Source organism: Mus caroli, chromosome 2, assembly GCF_900094665.2.
Source record: "Mus caroli chromosome 2, CAROLI_EIJ_v1.1, whole genome shotgun sequence".
NCBI lineage: Eukaryota > Metazoa > Chordata > Mammalia > Rodentia > Muridae > Mus > Mus caroli.
In genome coordinates, this window is record NC_034571.1 from 9977364 (window position 1) to 9993724 (window position 16361).

General features: G+C 41.5%; 1 protein-coding gene across 1 annotated transcript in view; it reads right to left on the minus strand.

The window, feature by feature from the left end:
• Cubn (cubilin) overlaps nt 1-16361 on the minus strand; it is a 225260-nt gene that overhangs the window by 12243 nt on the left and 196656 nt on the right. Inside the window, exons 60-65 of the mRNA XM_021155681.2 lie at nt 13695-13903; nt 8084-8246; nt 7520-7725; nt 4477-4624; nt 3416-3597; nt 611-776 (exon numbers count right to left, since the gene is read on the minus strand). Coding sequence (XP_021011340.1) covers nt 611-776; nt 3416-3597; nt 4477-4624; nt 7520-7725; nt 8084-8246; nt 13695-13903 — 1074 coding nt within the window. The remainder of the gene's footprint in view (nt 1-610; nt 777-3415; nt 3598-4476; nt 4625-7519; nt 7726-8083; nt 8247-13694; nt 13904-16361) is intronic.

Genomic DNA, 16361 nt, shown 5'->3' on the forward strand with positions numbered 1-16361 from the left:
TACTGAAGGTATCCCTCTTTTCTCGAGCTAAATGTGTTCATGTGACTTAAATTTCCTGCTATTTAATCAACAGTGGACCAGAAATTCAAGAAGACATTTATCACCCTGAAGTAGCAATTACGACACAGGACTGCCACCAAACGACAGGAACCATGAAGGACTGAGCTTCTCATAGACACATACCATGAGACGTGCATACACACAGTCACATGTGCAGCCCACTGCTCACTGTGGATAGAGCCAGCTGCCTGCGCACACCCAAATTTGGTCCTGACTTGTCCTGTGATTTCATTTACTGAATTCTCAAAGAGAACTCCTGGGTATTCGATCCGAAGAACAAAAATAACATTTACATGGGAATGTTTACAGTGTTTACATTGTCAGACCTTTTATATGAAAATTTCAGTCTTTTATATCATAGAAATGATAAATAATTGTAGGCTTTTGAAAATTCAGTACTCTCATTGTTAAGAAATTTGCATCTTTAACAGAAAATCATCAGGCGCAGACCTAATGTGATGAAGACCATATTCCTATTTCCTGTAATGTTATTTCCTGTGGTGGACACCTCATCAGCCCACAGAAGCTTCCCTCAGAGTGAGCATCTTACCAGTAGGAGAGGAGGTCCAGATAATTTCATATCCATGGTGGGTGTCTGAGTCATCGCTGTGAAAGTGCAGATACAGTTCATTGCTCTGGGAGAAGATGGGGTTGGGCAGCAGGTTGCTGCAGTACTTGCCAAGCAGTGGTGAACTGCTGCTGCTGCCGTTTCTTACCTGTGAAAACCCACCATTGGTTACCCATCCGATCACCTCTGTTTCAGCTCATCACTAACACTTGAGGTAAATCCAGTAGGTTTGTTTTGGTATTGTTTTCTGAGACAGTATCACCTTCTTAGCTCGGGCTAGCTTGGGCTAGCTCAAGCTAGCCTGACACTCCCATTATTCCTGTCAGGCCACTCAGACTCCAGAATAGGAAATGGGGCTTTACATATTCAAGTATTTGTAGATGAAAACATATAAGAATTTACAGCACTCGCCATTTGCATTGGGATTTAGAAATATCTGATAAACTATAGCCTCAGAAACACTGACATTCTTGTGATATACTAGCCGGTGCCATGATCCTACAGAGTGTTATGTGTGCACACATTTTGAGGAATGCACAGTGGGCTTTCAAAGGGGAAGGGGCACCACTGTTTGGCCTGTTTCCAGTTGTACTTTATTCCTGGGATCACAGTGGGGGTCAGGGGAAGGATGCTTCCCACTGGAAAGCTTAAAGTGGCCACAATGAACAAAGAACACTGAAGATCAAAAGCAAATCTTTTCCTTGTGGGAAAAGTCAATGGCTCCATGTGCCTATAATATCCCTCACCCTGTAGACCTGCATGGAAAAGCTGGTGTTAGCGTGTACATGTTCAATGTGAGAAGCTACCCCACTTCCCTTCATCGTTCCATAGTCCAGAATCTGGCTAGCCTTTAGAGTCACTGCAGTCTGCAGAAGTGTACATTTACTTGGGCATCTTAGCTGGGGGGGCTCCTTCTATACCTAGGCAATGGCAAGTGATGCACACTGGGTTCTTCTCTTAAATGTTTAAACAAAATATCTCTGGCTAGGACAGACTGGTCAGTTCCCTCCAAGTACGTGGGATAGCTGACACATTTAAGAACGCTACAAGGCTTGATCCGCTCCCCCCATACTCTCAACATTAAGTTTCTTTCCTTTGGGATCCTCTTTTAAATCACTTCTGCGAGATCGGGGGAGGAGAGACCCACTGCTTAGAGCTTACCACATTCACTTTTCTGAGAAGGATGAGGCATAGCTCATGAATTATGCAGAAGCATGTACATTGGAGAGGGGAGTTGGAGGCACACTCACAGGGAGGGTCTAGCCATGCCCTCCCTGCTAGAAATGCACTAGAATCCTCATGGAAGACTTCTATTCCCACCATAGCTAAAGTCATAGAACACCAGGGCTCCCTGCAGAGCTCTCCTGGAGCTCCAGAGGCAGATGTGTTTCTGAGGCCTGTGTAGTGGCTTCTTTCTGCTAATGTAACAGGAAGTTCCCCATCATTCTCTGGAAAGGGGGAGGATGTCTGGCTGGCATAGCTGTCACCATCCAATGTTGAAAAGTAAGTCTTCACTTTCCAGCATCCAGATGGCAAAAGGCCAAGATTAAGTAGGGCCAGTATCTAGTACCTTGGGTTAGGGATGGATTAAGACTATGACTCGGGGTTAACAAGGGACTCTAGCCCTTTTCTACATCCCTCTCTTTTTGTTTGTGCACATATCTGTTTCATACAAACATCTGGTTTTGTGGATGTGTAAGCGTGTAAATCCGAGCTTAACTCCCTGACGAGCACAAACAGCACAGCTTCTGTGTCTTCATTTCTTCCCTTTTCTCATCCCCTGCCATGGAAAATACCCCCAAGAGGAATCACGAGCTTTCCCCGGGAATTCACAACTCAATAAGGATTCCAGTTAACAGCAGATTCAGTTCAATCTGAGATGGGAGCTTTCCTACATAGTAAGGTAAGAGGAAGCCTGTGGGAGCTGAACACATAGGCAGAGAGTATCTACTGGAACTCCATTCTCCTCCAGGTAGTCCGCTACACAGGGGACAGGGGGCCAGAAACAAGGCCACTGGAGATGAGCTGGTGACCAGAAAGGCAGGAAATCTGTTAGCATTACAAAGTAGCAGGAAAAAAGGCTGACAGAAAAGAAAGGTTACCAGGAAAGGGGCAGCATGAATCCAGAAGTTATTTATCCCTCAAAAATTCTGGAGAGCATATTTGGCATATAATAAAGCTAACTAAATATGGAAATATTAACTACCCTGAGCTGATTAATACATATTATATATGTGTTTGGAATATCACACTGCACCCCAACGTATGCTCAGCTAAAATAGTGATTAAGCTTTTAATGATGTGATCAAAGAGGCAGTTTGAGAAGAAAGGAAACTGAGTCAGGAGTGGAAGCTGTAGACATCTTCCAGAGTCTTTCCTGTAGAGCGACAAGGCCAATGGAGAGAGCCTGGGGGAATCTGTCGACTCAGTTAGAGCCAAGATGCTGTGCTTGCTCACTGCCCCGGGAACAGTGTGTAAACACCTTTGCAGGTAACCCGCCCTTGCCCATGACATTCCATTCAGCCTGCAGGTTGGAACTCAGATCCATGTTCCTTTGAAAAATCTCTGTCCCATTGCTGAGTGGTGCCATGACAGATTGTGACACTGCCACCCAACCATGATTCCACTGCTGTAGCTGGAATCTGCTCAGTACGCATTTGTAGGATGAAAGAATACTGACTAGCTTAATAAAATAGAGATGTTGAATTAATATCTCGAGAAAAAAATTCTTAGTAATCCATCATGTTCTTATGTAATCCATTTAAATTATATGCAAATATGTATTACCTCCAAGAAGTCATTCATGCATTGTCTTGAATCTTCCAGCTGAAACCAGTAAAAAAAGAGGGAAATTCTGTGGTTCTGCGGGGCTCTGAGAATGATGGAGCAGTCCAGGTTATTGGCATAGCCCTGAGGCCACCCAGGACTCTTTAGATTGCCAAATGCTTGGTTGTATTCTCTGTTGCAGTCTTAGAGAAAAACAGGATTCATAGTTAATGTGCAGGTCCAAATATTTAGTAGTCTTGATAACAACAGTGGTTTTATAGTCCACTGAATCTGAGCAACATTCAAAAAGGGCTCCAGCCTCTTGGCTTGAATAAGAAAACAGGGACCTGAGAGATGCTGAGCACTGCGCATGTTCAGTTGCTGTGTAGCGGCTTGCGCATGCGGAGCCCCCACGTGCAGGCTCAGCTGCTGTGCAGCGGCTTCCTCATGTGGGCAGCCCCCCATAGCAGCTGCCGTGACATGAGTTGTTCATGCCCCCTCGTAAAGAGTGGCAGTGCAAGTCCCTTTTGAAGAGCACTCCAGCATCTTCTGAACTCTTCTGCTCACATGGTTGATACTTGGACCTTTTCCAGACCCAAAGCTCACCCTCCCAGATATCATCTGTGTAGGGTTTCCTTTGCTAAACTGTTCCTTTTTATTCAATTCACATATTTCTTTTTACATTTTTTCCTTTTTTTTTTCATAAACAAAAACCAAAAGTAATTATGTTCAAATCAAATTCTGCTGTAGTTTTGGTCAAGGTAAAAAACCATCCTTACATGAAGTAGTCTCTGGAAACTCTTCCAATCATTGAAATCAAGTAATTTCTTCAAGGCACTGTGGTCATTTACAAAATAATTTCCTAAGGTAAAGTGATTCCCACCACTGTGACCACACCAAAAGTTACTGAACTGTGAACTTTATATACGTTATAAAGCTTAGTTTCCAATAAGCTAAATTGAACCTTACTTCACATGGAGATAGTTTACCTTAACAACAACTTATCTGTTCACAAAACTTATCTCCAACAATGATGGTCATCAAAGCTGCTTTTCCCGATAAACATGAGGCTTTAGGCTCACCTGCAATCTCATAGGTGAAATACACTCGAGAGTTTCTGTTTAAGAAGTCAGATTTGAAAACAACAACTGCGGTACTCGTTGAGGAATAGAACACGGGCAAGGTTGTATAGTTTGCACCGCAGAACTGAGTCACTTGGTTTCCATTAGTCTGAAATGAAACGGAAGCCATGTTGCATGAGATTTGGCTTCAGGACAGTAAAGCTACACCAGATAGTAAACTGTACTAAGCATGTGACTTCAACAGCTCTAGTCTCAGATGCCAGGAAACACTTAGCATTAACCAGGGAATTGAGCAGTGTCCTGCCTCCCTAGAGGTGTGGGACATAAGGAACCCAGCTTCTGCTAAAACCATGAGCAGACGTGTCTCTACAGAAACCAAAGCTGCTCCCTCTTGAGCCATATCACAGTGAAAGTGTGTGTGTTCTTGTTGGAAGCAGAGCCAGGGCATGTAAACTCCCTACAGGTCTAGAGTTCTTCCTCTAGTTACCCCTGTTCTAGAGTTCTATTAGGTTAGGCAGAGGTGGAAGTACTCTGGTGAGCTTCCCCTTCAGTTGTCCCTGGCACTTGGTACCTATAATAATGGCCTTGTTCTCTTCAGCAGCACTTTGGCAGTCCTCATCCCCTGTCAAATGTTCAGAGTAAATGCCTAATAATTTCTACACGTACAAGCAAGTATCCCAGGCATTGAACAACAGCCCCTGTCACATTACCCTTATGACTGAAGTACATGTAGTTCTTGGTCTCTGTCTGAAGGCACATGCTCCAACCTTGTTTCTAGACTCCTGAGTTATTAGTCTGTCTCATTGACCTACTTAGCCTTCCATATTGTTTAAGTTTGTCCTAAGTTTGTCTGATGTAACCTTTAAACTTTAACTGAATTGCTAAAGCCTCCCCCTAGTGTTTATATCCCAAGATTTTCAACTTTGTAATCGTATGTGACTCTCATGTATCCAGCAGCTCATGAAGGTTTGCTCCACAGCTTACTGGGTAAACATAGTACAAGACAGTGGGGTGGGCTCTTCTGTGTTGTTCATTATGGCGTCTATCTTCTGTGGTGTCTTAGCTCATAATAATTTTCTATGTCCCAGGTGTGTTCTGAAGCCTTAAAGGCCTTGAGTATTTTTATAGACAGCACACTAAACGTCCTCAATTGTAGTATTTGCAGCCAGTCCAGCTGCTGTTGTGTACCACAGCTGCCTGTACATGTTATTTTTGTGCCCTGATGAGGAATCTGCCCTGATTTGCATTATTTGTAAAGTGATAGGAAACTCAAAGTGCTTTGAGCGAAAGGGTCTCATTGTACTTGGCTCTAAGTTCTTCCACTGGGGCTTCCATTGGGGTACAGGAATTCTGTGCTGCAACCACTGCTAGGGGAGTGATGCTTAACCTCGTTTCTCAACCACCTCGGGATCCTTAGAGTAACCTTGGTCTCTAGGATCTATGCGGCACTCAGCTCATCTCCAGCATGTGCATCTCTGACCCTCCACATCGAGTCAAGCTGGACTTTTGTCACTGAGCTAGAGACTTGTAAGAAGTGAGAAAGCCCAGCTTTATAACAAGGAGGGCCTTGAAAACAAGGAGGGCCTTGTTCATTATGGCGTCTATCTTCTGTGACAGGTGGAGCTCCATTTAAGCAAGGCCTTGGGCATTCAAATATGGCCTCTGACAGTAAGTATGTTAACTGTTTACCCAACTGCAGACTCCAATAGTTTCAGGGTATGAGCTCAGACTATGGGTCTTGAATTGAAATATTTTCTTTGGTAGCCTTACTGCTTTCCCCATTCTACCCACCAATTGAGGAGATGATCATGCTCAGATCTCTGGGTCCTTCTCACACCAGCTGTTGTGCCATCTTTCCCCATGGGAAACTAAGATTCCACTGTTTATCTCTTTGAGCCCAAAAGCTTCTGTTTCCCTTTTTATTCTCTCAGTTTGCGGCAATTGTAGCCCTACTAGATAGATAGACACAAAATGGTCTCTTAGCTGTTTTTCCTGTGTTCTGTATGGGACCCTCCAGTTCACCTGTACATAGCCTGTTAGCTACAGATGTAGTTCTCCAGGTGTGGCCCATGGAGCTCTGGGGTTATGGCAGAATACAAGAGATGCTCATCAAACATTGATTAATGTGTGTTAGGCAGATCAATCGGTGTCTGCAGGGGGCCCTAGGAATGTGTTTTGTTTTTTTTTGTTTTTTTTGTTTTTTTGTAATTCTTATGTCTTTTTACTTCTTTTTTTTTTAACCACATTCATTACACTGAGAAATCTTTTTATTTGTATGAATTAATTTTGCAATCTGGACTAATGGTAAAGAGAAATCAGATTCTTTTTATCCTACTGTTTTTATCCTACTGTTTATAGGTATGGTGTTCCCCTTCATTATGGGTTCTTTTGCATCTTTGAAGATACCTCTGATGGTAAGTGGTTTATTACATGGCTCACACTTCTAGCATCCTTTCTATAAAGCGATCGGAATATGATTATATTCGTAAATCTTCCTATCATGTCAGTCAGGCCACGTTTATAAAGTGAACCAGGACAAAGAGAAGAATTTTCACAATAATAATAGTCGTAGGGTTTTTTTTTTTCTTTGCAGTGTGAGTTTGTGGAAGTCCCAAATAAAGTTGTTAAACCAATTAATTTCAAAGTTTTATCACATCCAGACAGTCTGCATAAAGTTGGGGCTACTACATATATTCTATTCATGCTGGGAGACAGATGGTTGTTCTCCTATCAATATCTCTATGCTCACATGGCATGTGTCCATTGTGACACATTACATACCCATTAAATGCACAATAGCTCCACAAAGTTTGACATTTTCAGGAATGTGCATTTTTAACAAGACCCCCAGATGATTCTTAGCTACAGGACAGTTTGAAAGCATCTTGCGACAGGACTACATTTAAATGGGTTAGTATGTCGGCAAGGAAGGTTTTGTCTTCTACTGAAAAAACAATTCTAGAAGTAACAGGACTTTATTTAGGCATGGCTTCATTGCTTGCAGTGTCTGCAAATAGGACGGCCACCATCCTGGCATTTTTACCTGTACTGAATCCTGAAGTTCTAAGTAGCTCCTTGAGCAGTCTTGTGAGGGCAGCTGCAGTTTCCACACAGTTATCTGGACCTGCTGGTGTGGGGGAGCTTCAATGACCCAAGTACAGGTGGAAAATGGCCGTCTGATGTTTGACAACTGAGGTGATGATGTGTTTTGAGGTGTCGAAGTTGCATTATATGTTCCCCCACAAGGCACTGAAGAGGGAGAAAGAAAATAATGTAGATGTTTTAATCATCTCTAATTATACATACTGTCTTTAACATCTTGCTCTGGCCTAGAAAACATGTTAATATTCTTTTAAGGATTTAGTAAATGTCGTGGTGACACAGGGCTGCAATCCTACCTTCTTGTAAGCTTGAGGCTGAAGGATAAAATTCAAGGCCAGCCTGGCAACTTAGTGAGACGTTGTCAAAGAAAGGGAAACTGAGGGCAGGCAACCTAGGTCTTGTGTTTAATAATCCGCTAAAACTGTAATTAATTTACATGTAATATGCATGAATTCTTGTCTGTGCATAAGGACATATGTATTTCATAATCTGTCAGAATACTTACTGTCCACAAAGGTATATGTTGCATTAAATCCTTTCATTTGAAGACTTATGTCAGAGACAAATTGAACTGTAAGAAAGTTGCCAGAAGAAATAAAAGGGGCAGGTCTAGTGGAACCACAAAATCTTCCGCCTAAGTATGAGTTTATGCTTGCACCATCTGCTATCTGGAAGAAAAAGTAGTTTATAGTAGTTAATTATTAATAAGGGAATTGCTATTTTGCACTAACTTACCTGTGAGGTCACCATATGTCTATGGTGATAGACAAACCATGGATTAAGGATCTATATGTGGGTGTTCTTATAGGCAGTCTTAATTTATATTGATAATGCTATAATGACTTTCAGTGATGCCCATTATATATTCTTCTGTTAGAAAAGGTAATATATAATTGAAATAAACAACAACAACAACAGCCCCATGGCCTCAAAGTCATTAAACCCATTGCTAGTCTCTCTGCTGCCTGAATTATCACCACGGGTTCTTTTTGAAGCTTCCTGGCTAGGAACCAACCTTCCAACCTCTAACAGGTTGCTACTAAGATAAAGTCAGACCAGGAGCTGCCTAACTGCTTCCTACCCTCTTAACACAAAGGCTACACCCATTACAACAGTGATCCAGACCTAATGCAATGGCTTCTCCTCCCACACAGACCTCAGGGGTCTGCTCTGCTTGATTGAGATTCTTGAACATCCCCAGCTCAGTCTAGCTTCCCAGCTATTGCATCTGCCTTCCTTTGCCCAGACCACCCTTGCTGGTATTCACAGAGTCTGTTGAGGTCTCTCTTCCTCCATCATCCACCAGCAGTGTCTTCCCTAAAGTGAACACTGCCCACATTCCCTGACTCCTTTCCTCAGGGCAAGTATTACTGTCAACATGCTACACATTTAACTTGCTAATTCTATTGTCTTTCCTTCTAAAATGAATACAACATTCCACAGAAACACAGAATTTTATTCTGTTCCGCCATATGGCCCCAGACCTTAAGGGTGTGTAATGCATAAACCATGCTTACTCACTTCTTAGTAAGTGCTTTGACCCTTCCCTACGACCCACATGCCTTGGTCTGTTTTATGTTGCTGTACCAGAGTGCCATAGACCATGTCATTTATATACAAGTAAGTTAATTGTGATAGTTCTGAGGATTGAGGGACATTTAGAATTCAAGGGGTGGACTTTGATGAGGGCCTTCTTACCTTCTAACATATGAGCATCCTAAGAAGAACATCAGGAGCATGCCAGCTCGGCAATCTCTTCCTCTCCTGGGGTGATACTATTCACCTCATGATAGGAACCCCACTCTCATGACTTCATCTAACCCCAGTTATACCTCAAAGCCCCCCATACCTTCAACATATGGATATAATGTTTGCATTTCTACCACAGGTACTTGAGTGACATGTACACACCACAGCACCACCCTACCCTAAAATATTCTCCCTGAGTCTACTCTATCTCAATAAACAGCTCAAGTCTAAATTCCAGTCATACTCAACTCTCCCATTCCCATGATAAGCATACCCCCTTTGTTCCACCTTCAAAATATATTGTATCAATGCCATGTGATACAGTGTCTTCAGAACATGGCTCACATATCAATTGCACAGAGCACTCACAGAGTTCTGCACCGTGGTACCCAGGTGTTTGATGACCTAGAGTATGTTCCTGTTCTTCCTACAAAACTATACCTTGTACCCAATGCAGAACTTGCAAGCCCTGGTCAATGCTGTTGCTTCTTCCCCTTTCCAACGCTCGCTGCCTCTGACAGTCTCCTCCCTTGGAGACATAGTCTTTCTTGAAGTACTGATAATCCCTAGTCATAGACCTTTTACTCAAATGTCACGTCCCCTGAGAGACTAATCCCACACAGTGGGGCCCTCCTCCAATACCATCTTGTTTAATTTTACTGTGATGAAACTCCATCAACATGATGCTTATTTACTTTTATTGGGCGCCCCCTCTGTTCAAGTGTGAATTTCACAGGAAGAGAAACGAAGTTATGCTCAGAAGTGTCTCCAGCATCCAGAACTACTGATGGCTTTCGCAGACTTTTACAAACACCCAAAGAAATAGTGAGGATTTGTATATCCCTCAAACACCTTACTAATAAACAAACAAACAAACAAACAAACAAATAAATAAATAAACAAATATGTTTTCAATGTGGCCACTGATGTTATAAAATGAACAAGATAAATTTCAAAATTAAAAATGAAACAAAACTGACCACTAGATGGTACTGTCTCTCCTATATGAATTCACGAGGAGCACGGAAAAGTGAAGGTCTGTCATCAAACACCCTCACGTTATAGAGAAGAGTTGCCAAGTTAAAGACAACATACTTTTTCTGCTAAGTGAGGTTTCATTACAACCACTGTGGTCTATACAAGCTTTTCACTTGTATCATGTACCTGGCTTGTGTTGGGTTGTGTGTATATGGAGAGACATAAGAGCATTTCTGTACCTTCAAGGTGCTCATGAAATAGTGAGAAGAAAGAGCCAAATATAAACGTATGTGCGCGCTTGTGTGTGTGCGTGCGTGTGTGTGTGTGTGTGTTGCTGTTTACAGATATATCTACAAATATGCGTGGAAAAATATAAAAAAGAAACCAAAGAAAAGAAAAGGTAATTCTGTCAAATAATATCAAGGAGATTCGTACTATAAAAGAAAGAGAGAGTGGGGGAAGATCACCCAGTTCATGCCAAGGAGCCTGGGTCTTACTCTACAAGACCAATGTCAGTTTTAAATAGAGACTGGTAGATGTGAAGGGCAGGACAGGACAAGCTAGGGCTGGGTAGAAGGTGGCCCTGTGCTGGTACTATATTCATCTAACCACATTAAAGTAGGAGTTAGCGTAACTGATTGGGAATATATAGTTACAAACTGCATGACTCCTAGCCTTCTGTATGATCAAACCTGAAATTATTTCTATCTCTGTTCTGTTCCTTGACAACACCAAATCTCTTGCTGTGGGTAGACCCTGAACAACACTGGAGCAAGGACTGCATGTCTGTGATAAGTTAGTGTCTGAACACTAACTCAGGCATACCTTGCCTTCTAGAAGCCTTGTTTCTTGGTGTCACTGTGACAAAATGCCTATAATAGTCAACTCAAGATATACTTTGTCTCTAGGACTCAGTCCATGCACGACTAATCTCTATAGTGACACAGTTACAGAGTTGTTCTAGGACTGTGTTAAGGTCATGACAGAAGGACACACTGGGGGGTGGGGGGTTACATACTTCATAGAAGCACTGATGCAGATAGAAAAAAGTGGTTGGGACTCAGGTATCTTTCAAACTCCAGTGTCCTCAATAACCTACCTTCCTAACTTACTCCCATGCTATCAACCATGTCTTCTTAACGGTTGTGCTTTGGTGGGTCATGCAAGGTTCAAAGTATCACAGTAATAATTATTTACTCTTTATGCATTTTTAAATGTTTGAGCTAATATCTATAATGAGGTAGACTGAAATTCACACTTATCTAATGAATAACTAAGTACATGAATACTTAGTGGCAGTGCTATCTCCTAACCAATGCACCTAGGGTCTGCTGATGCTGTCCCTAAAGATGCACACACCCTTCCCCAGTGCCTGATAATATACAGAAGGGATAGGCCCAGTGAATTATCACAGGGGCTCCCAGAAAGCTCTAGGGAATGTTTTTATGCAAGTTTGATGTTCGGGAGTTTATAATTGGCCTCACAACAATAATTTGGAGCATTTAGTGTTTAGAAGTCACATTTCTGGGTAGTAAGTACAGGGAATTTTCTCTTCAGATGGGACTGGAAACTTTAAAATATATCTGCCAAAACCAAGAGCACCAAGTTGAGGAAGAAACCTTGGGAAACTTCCACCAGTGTCATATTTCCAGGTAGAGGAAGCAATGAGGACCACACTTTTGATGCCCTCAACCACCTTACTGATGCTCAACACAAGGATGACTGAACTAACCAAGAGTTGGAGATTAGGTAGTACACAGCACTGTCCTTTCCCCTTATTTTTGGTCATGTCTTTCTTGTGGATATGCCTTGTTGATACTGTTCTCCATTTTATGGAGGCAACAGTATGTGTGAGCTTTCATGATGCTGTTAAGTGCCATGGCATGCTCACATCTAAGAAGCCCAACATACTCTGTTCTGATCTCCTTTTCTACGTCAAGGGTATTTAACTTCTGTTTTCATGTTGTATAATGTGTCTGTTTACAGGCCAGTCTTCCCCCCAATCCCAATGAATTACTTCTCCTTGGGGAACGTTCACTGCCACATCTCCCGTATTATGTACCATGGCTGCCACACAACTCCATAGGACAGATGTGACTATGGTTTCAACAGTCATTGATCAGCCACAGTTCACTAATGTACAGCAGATGACCCCCTTGGTCCCTTAGTAAACACTCTCAAAGACAGCAATGAAGGGAGTAGGCATAATTCAGCAATGGAACTGGTATAATCTGTCTTACACACTATTTATAGAGCTGTGTCATTAGCTTCTATAGAATGTCATTTTATCACAACATTGAACAATTTAAAAGAGGGGTAGTAAATACTGATATCACCTCAACATGATCTAGAATCACCAAGGGACCAACTTCTGGGCATGCCTGTGAGAAAGTGCCAAGATTGGGTTAACTGAATTTGAAAGAACCCACCCTAAATGTGGGTGGTACCAATCCATGACTTGGGACTCTAGACTGAATTAAAAGGAAAATATGAGCTGAATGTCAGAACTGATCCCTCTGTGCTTCCTGGCTGTGGGACTACTTAGTATCTGCCTTCAAATCTTACTACTTGTCAGGAACCCAGAGAAGCTGGTTTTAAATAACCTCTTAAGTAGTTCTGGCTACTTGGTCTCATTTTAGAGAAGGACTGAACTTGAATTAACACATTTGTCCCACATTTTATCACCTCTAGCCCCTCATGAACTCCCTCATAATGGCTGGCTTCTAGCCCCATGTCTTATTAAAATGGTTGTCACCCAGTGGAATGGCTTTCTTCATCTCAGCTTTTCTTTGTCTGTGGCCTACAGCTTAACACCACTGGCTACCCACACATCATTTGGAAAGGCATCTTCCCCTGACTTCCATGCACCACACTGTTCCTGGATGTCACAAGCTTTTCTCAGTCATCCATTTTTGTCCCTTCATCTTTGGTCCTCCCGGTGCATCCTGTCCTTGGCACCCTTCCTAGACATCGATGGGAGTTTGGCCGTCTAGCTTTACACTGTCTAAATGTTTCTTTGGAATTTTTAGGAAGCTTTGGATGCTATCTACGTAAATAAAAGGAAGAGACCAATTACAGTGTATTTTTGCACTTCAGATACCATTTACATTAGGAATTGTGAAAGACAACCTCACTCCATCCAACTAATCTTCCCATGGATCGCTTCTTAACAAGGCACTTAGTGAGACAGAATTGAATCTTGAAGCTAATGTTAGAAGTCACTTGAGATGTTTGAATGATGATATCAGAGATGAACGTGAACAGGAGGCTAGCAACTACAATATATATTGAAGCCACTGTAAGCAATAGTGTTCTCATTTTCAAGGCTTGTAGATAGTAAGCTGGAATCCCATGCGCTAGAGCAGACTGTTAAGGTGTAGCAGTCTTACCTGCACGTAATCAAAGTTGCATCTTCCTGGCGACGATGGTCCCTCCAGAGTAAATGAATTGAAGGTGAGCTTAACAAGTTTGTTTTCAGGGGCAATTATGTACCATATGCAGTTTAGACCTTTGTCATAAAGTCCATCTGAGTCATGATCAGGAGACACAAAGCTCTTGTTGTCCTCAGTCAGGTACCCACCACATCCTTGCTGTGGTCCTGTCAAATGAAAGATACATCATTGTGCAGAAGAACAAAACGATCTTCGCGTTACTGTGGAAGGATTTTGAAGAGGAGAGGTTCCATTTTCTCCCACAGATTTGCAAATATTATCAAGAGGTCCCCGAAAACTAGGGAGTGTGCACATGTGTTTCTCAGCTTTTCTTGGCTTCTTGCTAATTCTTTTTTCCCATCACTGAGTTGCCTCCTTATCAGCACACATAGATGTCTGAGAGAGTGAGTAACCACACTGGGGTGCATGCATGTGCCTCTGTAGAACTATTCATGCGATTTATTCAAGTCTTTCCAACCCTGAAAAACTCAATTTTCTGAAAATTGATGTTTTTTGCATAATAAAGCTGGTGGAAAATGTGCACATGCCTGACTTTTGTGTTCTACTTTTGTGAACACTGCTAAAACTGAAAATTGAATTTATGAAGATTTATCCAATACTTCTAAAAAAAAATTACCTCCCAACTAGTTTTTCGTTTAAATAGTTTGACAGAAAGAGGCTGTGAGGAGACAGCTCCGACTCCTACTTTACATTAAATCACATTCCCTGTATTTTATTTTTTATCTTTTCCGAAACCAAGTCAGGAGGAGACTAAAGAATAAAAGAAATCCACTAGGTAAAAACTATCTACACTGAAATTAAACAATTAGTCATGCATTACAAATTACAGAATATGGAGTATCTTAATGATGAGTGTTTGTCTACTGCAGGAAAGAACAGAAACAAACCCCGCTGGATTTAGGATGTATTTACTCCACAGCATAACGGGTATCTCAGAAATGACATAGGACGAACATGAAATGAAGAAAAGCTGGCAATTTCTAAAGAAAGGGTCAGGTTGAATTAAACTCAAAGTAATCACAACAAAAATAATATTAAATGAGTGCACAAATGAATGGTCTGCAGCCTTGCACTAGACACAAGCACAGCTTATTTTCTCTGTTGTTGACCTTCCTACCACACCTGGGCCTAACCTTGCTTTGTCCTAGGCTGACCTTGAACTCAGAAATCTATCTGCCTTTGCATCTTTCTGATAAGTTGGCTCATAGTGTAGCTGCCTTTGTCCCTTTAGATTCATGAAGCTCCTCATAATTCATATTGCATCCTTATATTTTTGTAGAGTTGAAAATTCATATATTTTTAAACTCATGGTTTCAGAATTCTTTTCCACAGCCTTGAGGGCTGTCCTGAAGGTCCCAGCATCTACCATTTTGCTGAGACATAGCAATACCCTCAACTTCTGAACTAGTGATGTTTCTAATTATTATGAAGTCATTAACATTAACAGGGAGGGCATTATTCAGAAAGAAAGAGTCCTCTACTACTAGTACTGGCTCCAGAAAATATGTACATTGCTATACAAACAAACCTCATGCCCATAGCAGCCATGGACACTAGTGGAGACTCACTCCCTGCAGGGCTCTGTCCTAGGAGAAGGAAGCATGTCACTTTGTCCCCAGCAATATCATACCGGGTTGAGCATAGGTAGGCACAATTTTGATCTGAAAACTATGAGGCAAATGAATGACCATAATAGAGCTCAAAACTAGACCATAAAAAGCCTTTGATTTTATCCTATGGATAATGAGGATCCACTTGGAATCTTTCTTTTAATTATTATTATCATCATCATCATCATTATTATTATTATTAATTGTATGTGTGAGCAACTGCTACAAGTGTGTGAGTGCCTGTCAAGGCCAGAAGGGTGAATAGTTAGATTTCTTGAAGCTGGAGATGTATGCATTGTGAACCGCCTCTGTGTGTATTGTAAATGAGCTTTAATACGCTAGAAAAGTAGTTAACCCTTAACGTTTAAGCCATCTACAGCCTCTTGGAAGGATTTTTGATTACAGGAGTAGTAGTAGTATCATTTGAACTGAAATTGAATCTGGTAGTAGCATATTACAGGAAAAGCTGACTAGGGGAGCTAACGTCAGAGATGAGACCACTGCTACAATATCCAATCTGGATTAGCAAGAGGCAATGGAGTTTGAACTTAACATACGTTACTTCGTTAATATATCAGCCTCAAGAAATGAAGTGTTGCTTTTAAAAAATTAACCTGTAGATTTTAAATATGTAGATTTAAATTATTTAATAATTTTAAATAAATTATTTATTTATTTAATAATTAACACACTATTTGTGTGTTAATTATCGCCAACAAGTTAATAAGAGAACAGGGACTTGTCTCAAAGTAAATGGCATTATGCACACTTACTATACCGTGGTAGCAATACCACTACTAATAAAAGTAGTGTCATGAGGTAGATATGCCTGGTATGGAGGCAGGTTAGTGACTCTGAGTACCCATAAATGCTTTTGTTATAAGCTACTGATATCAGAACAGCTGGCTATACAGTGTCACCATTGCAGCACATACATACCCACAGAGAGAGAGAGAGAGAGAGAGAGAGAGAGAGAGAGAGAGAGAGAGAGAGA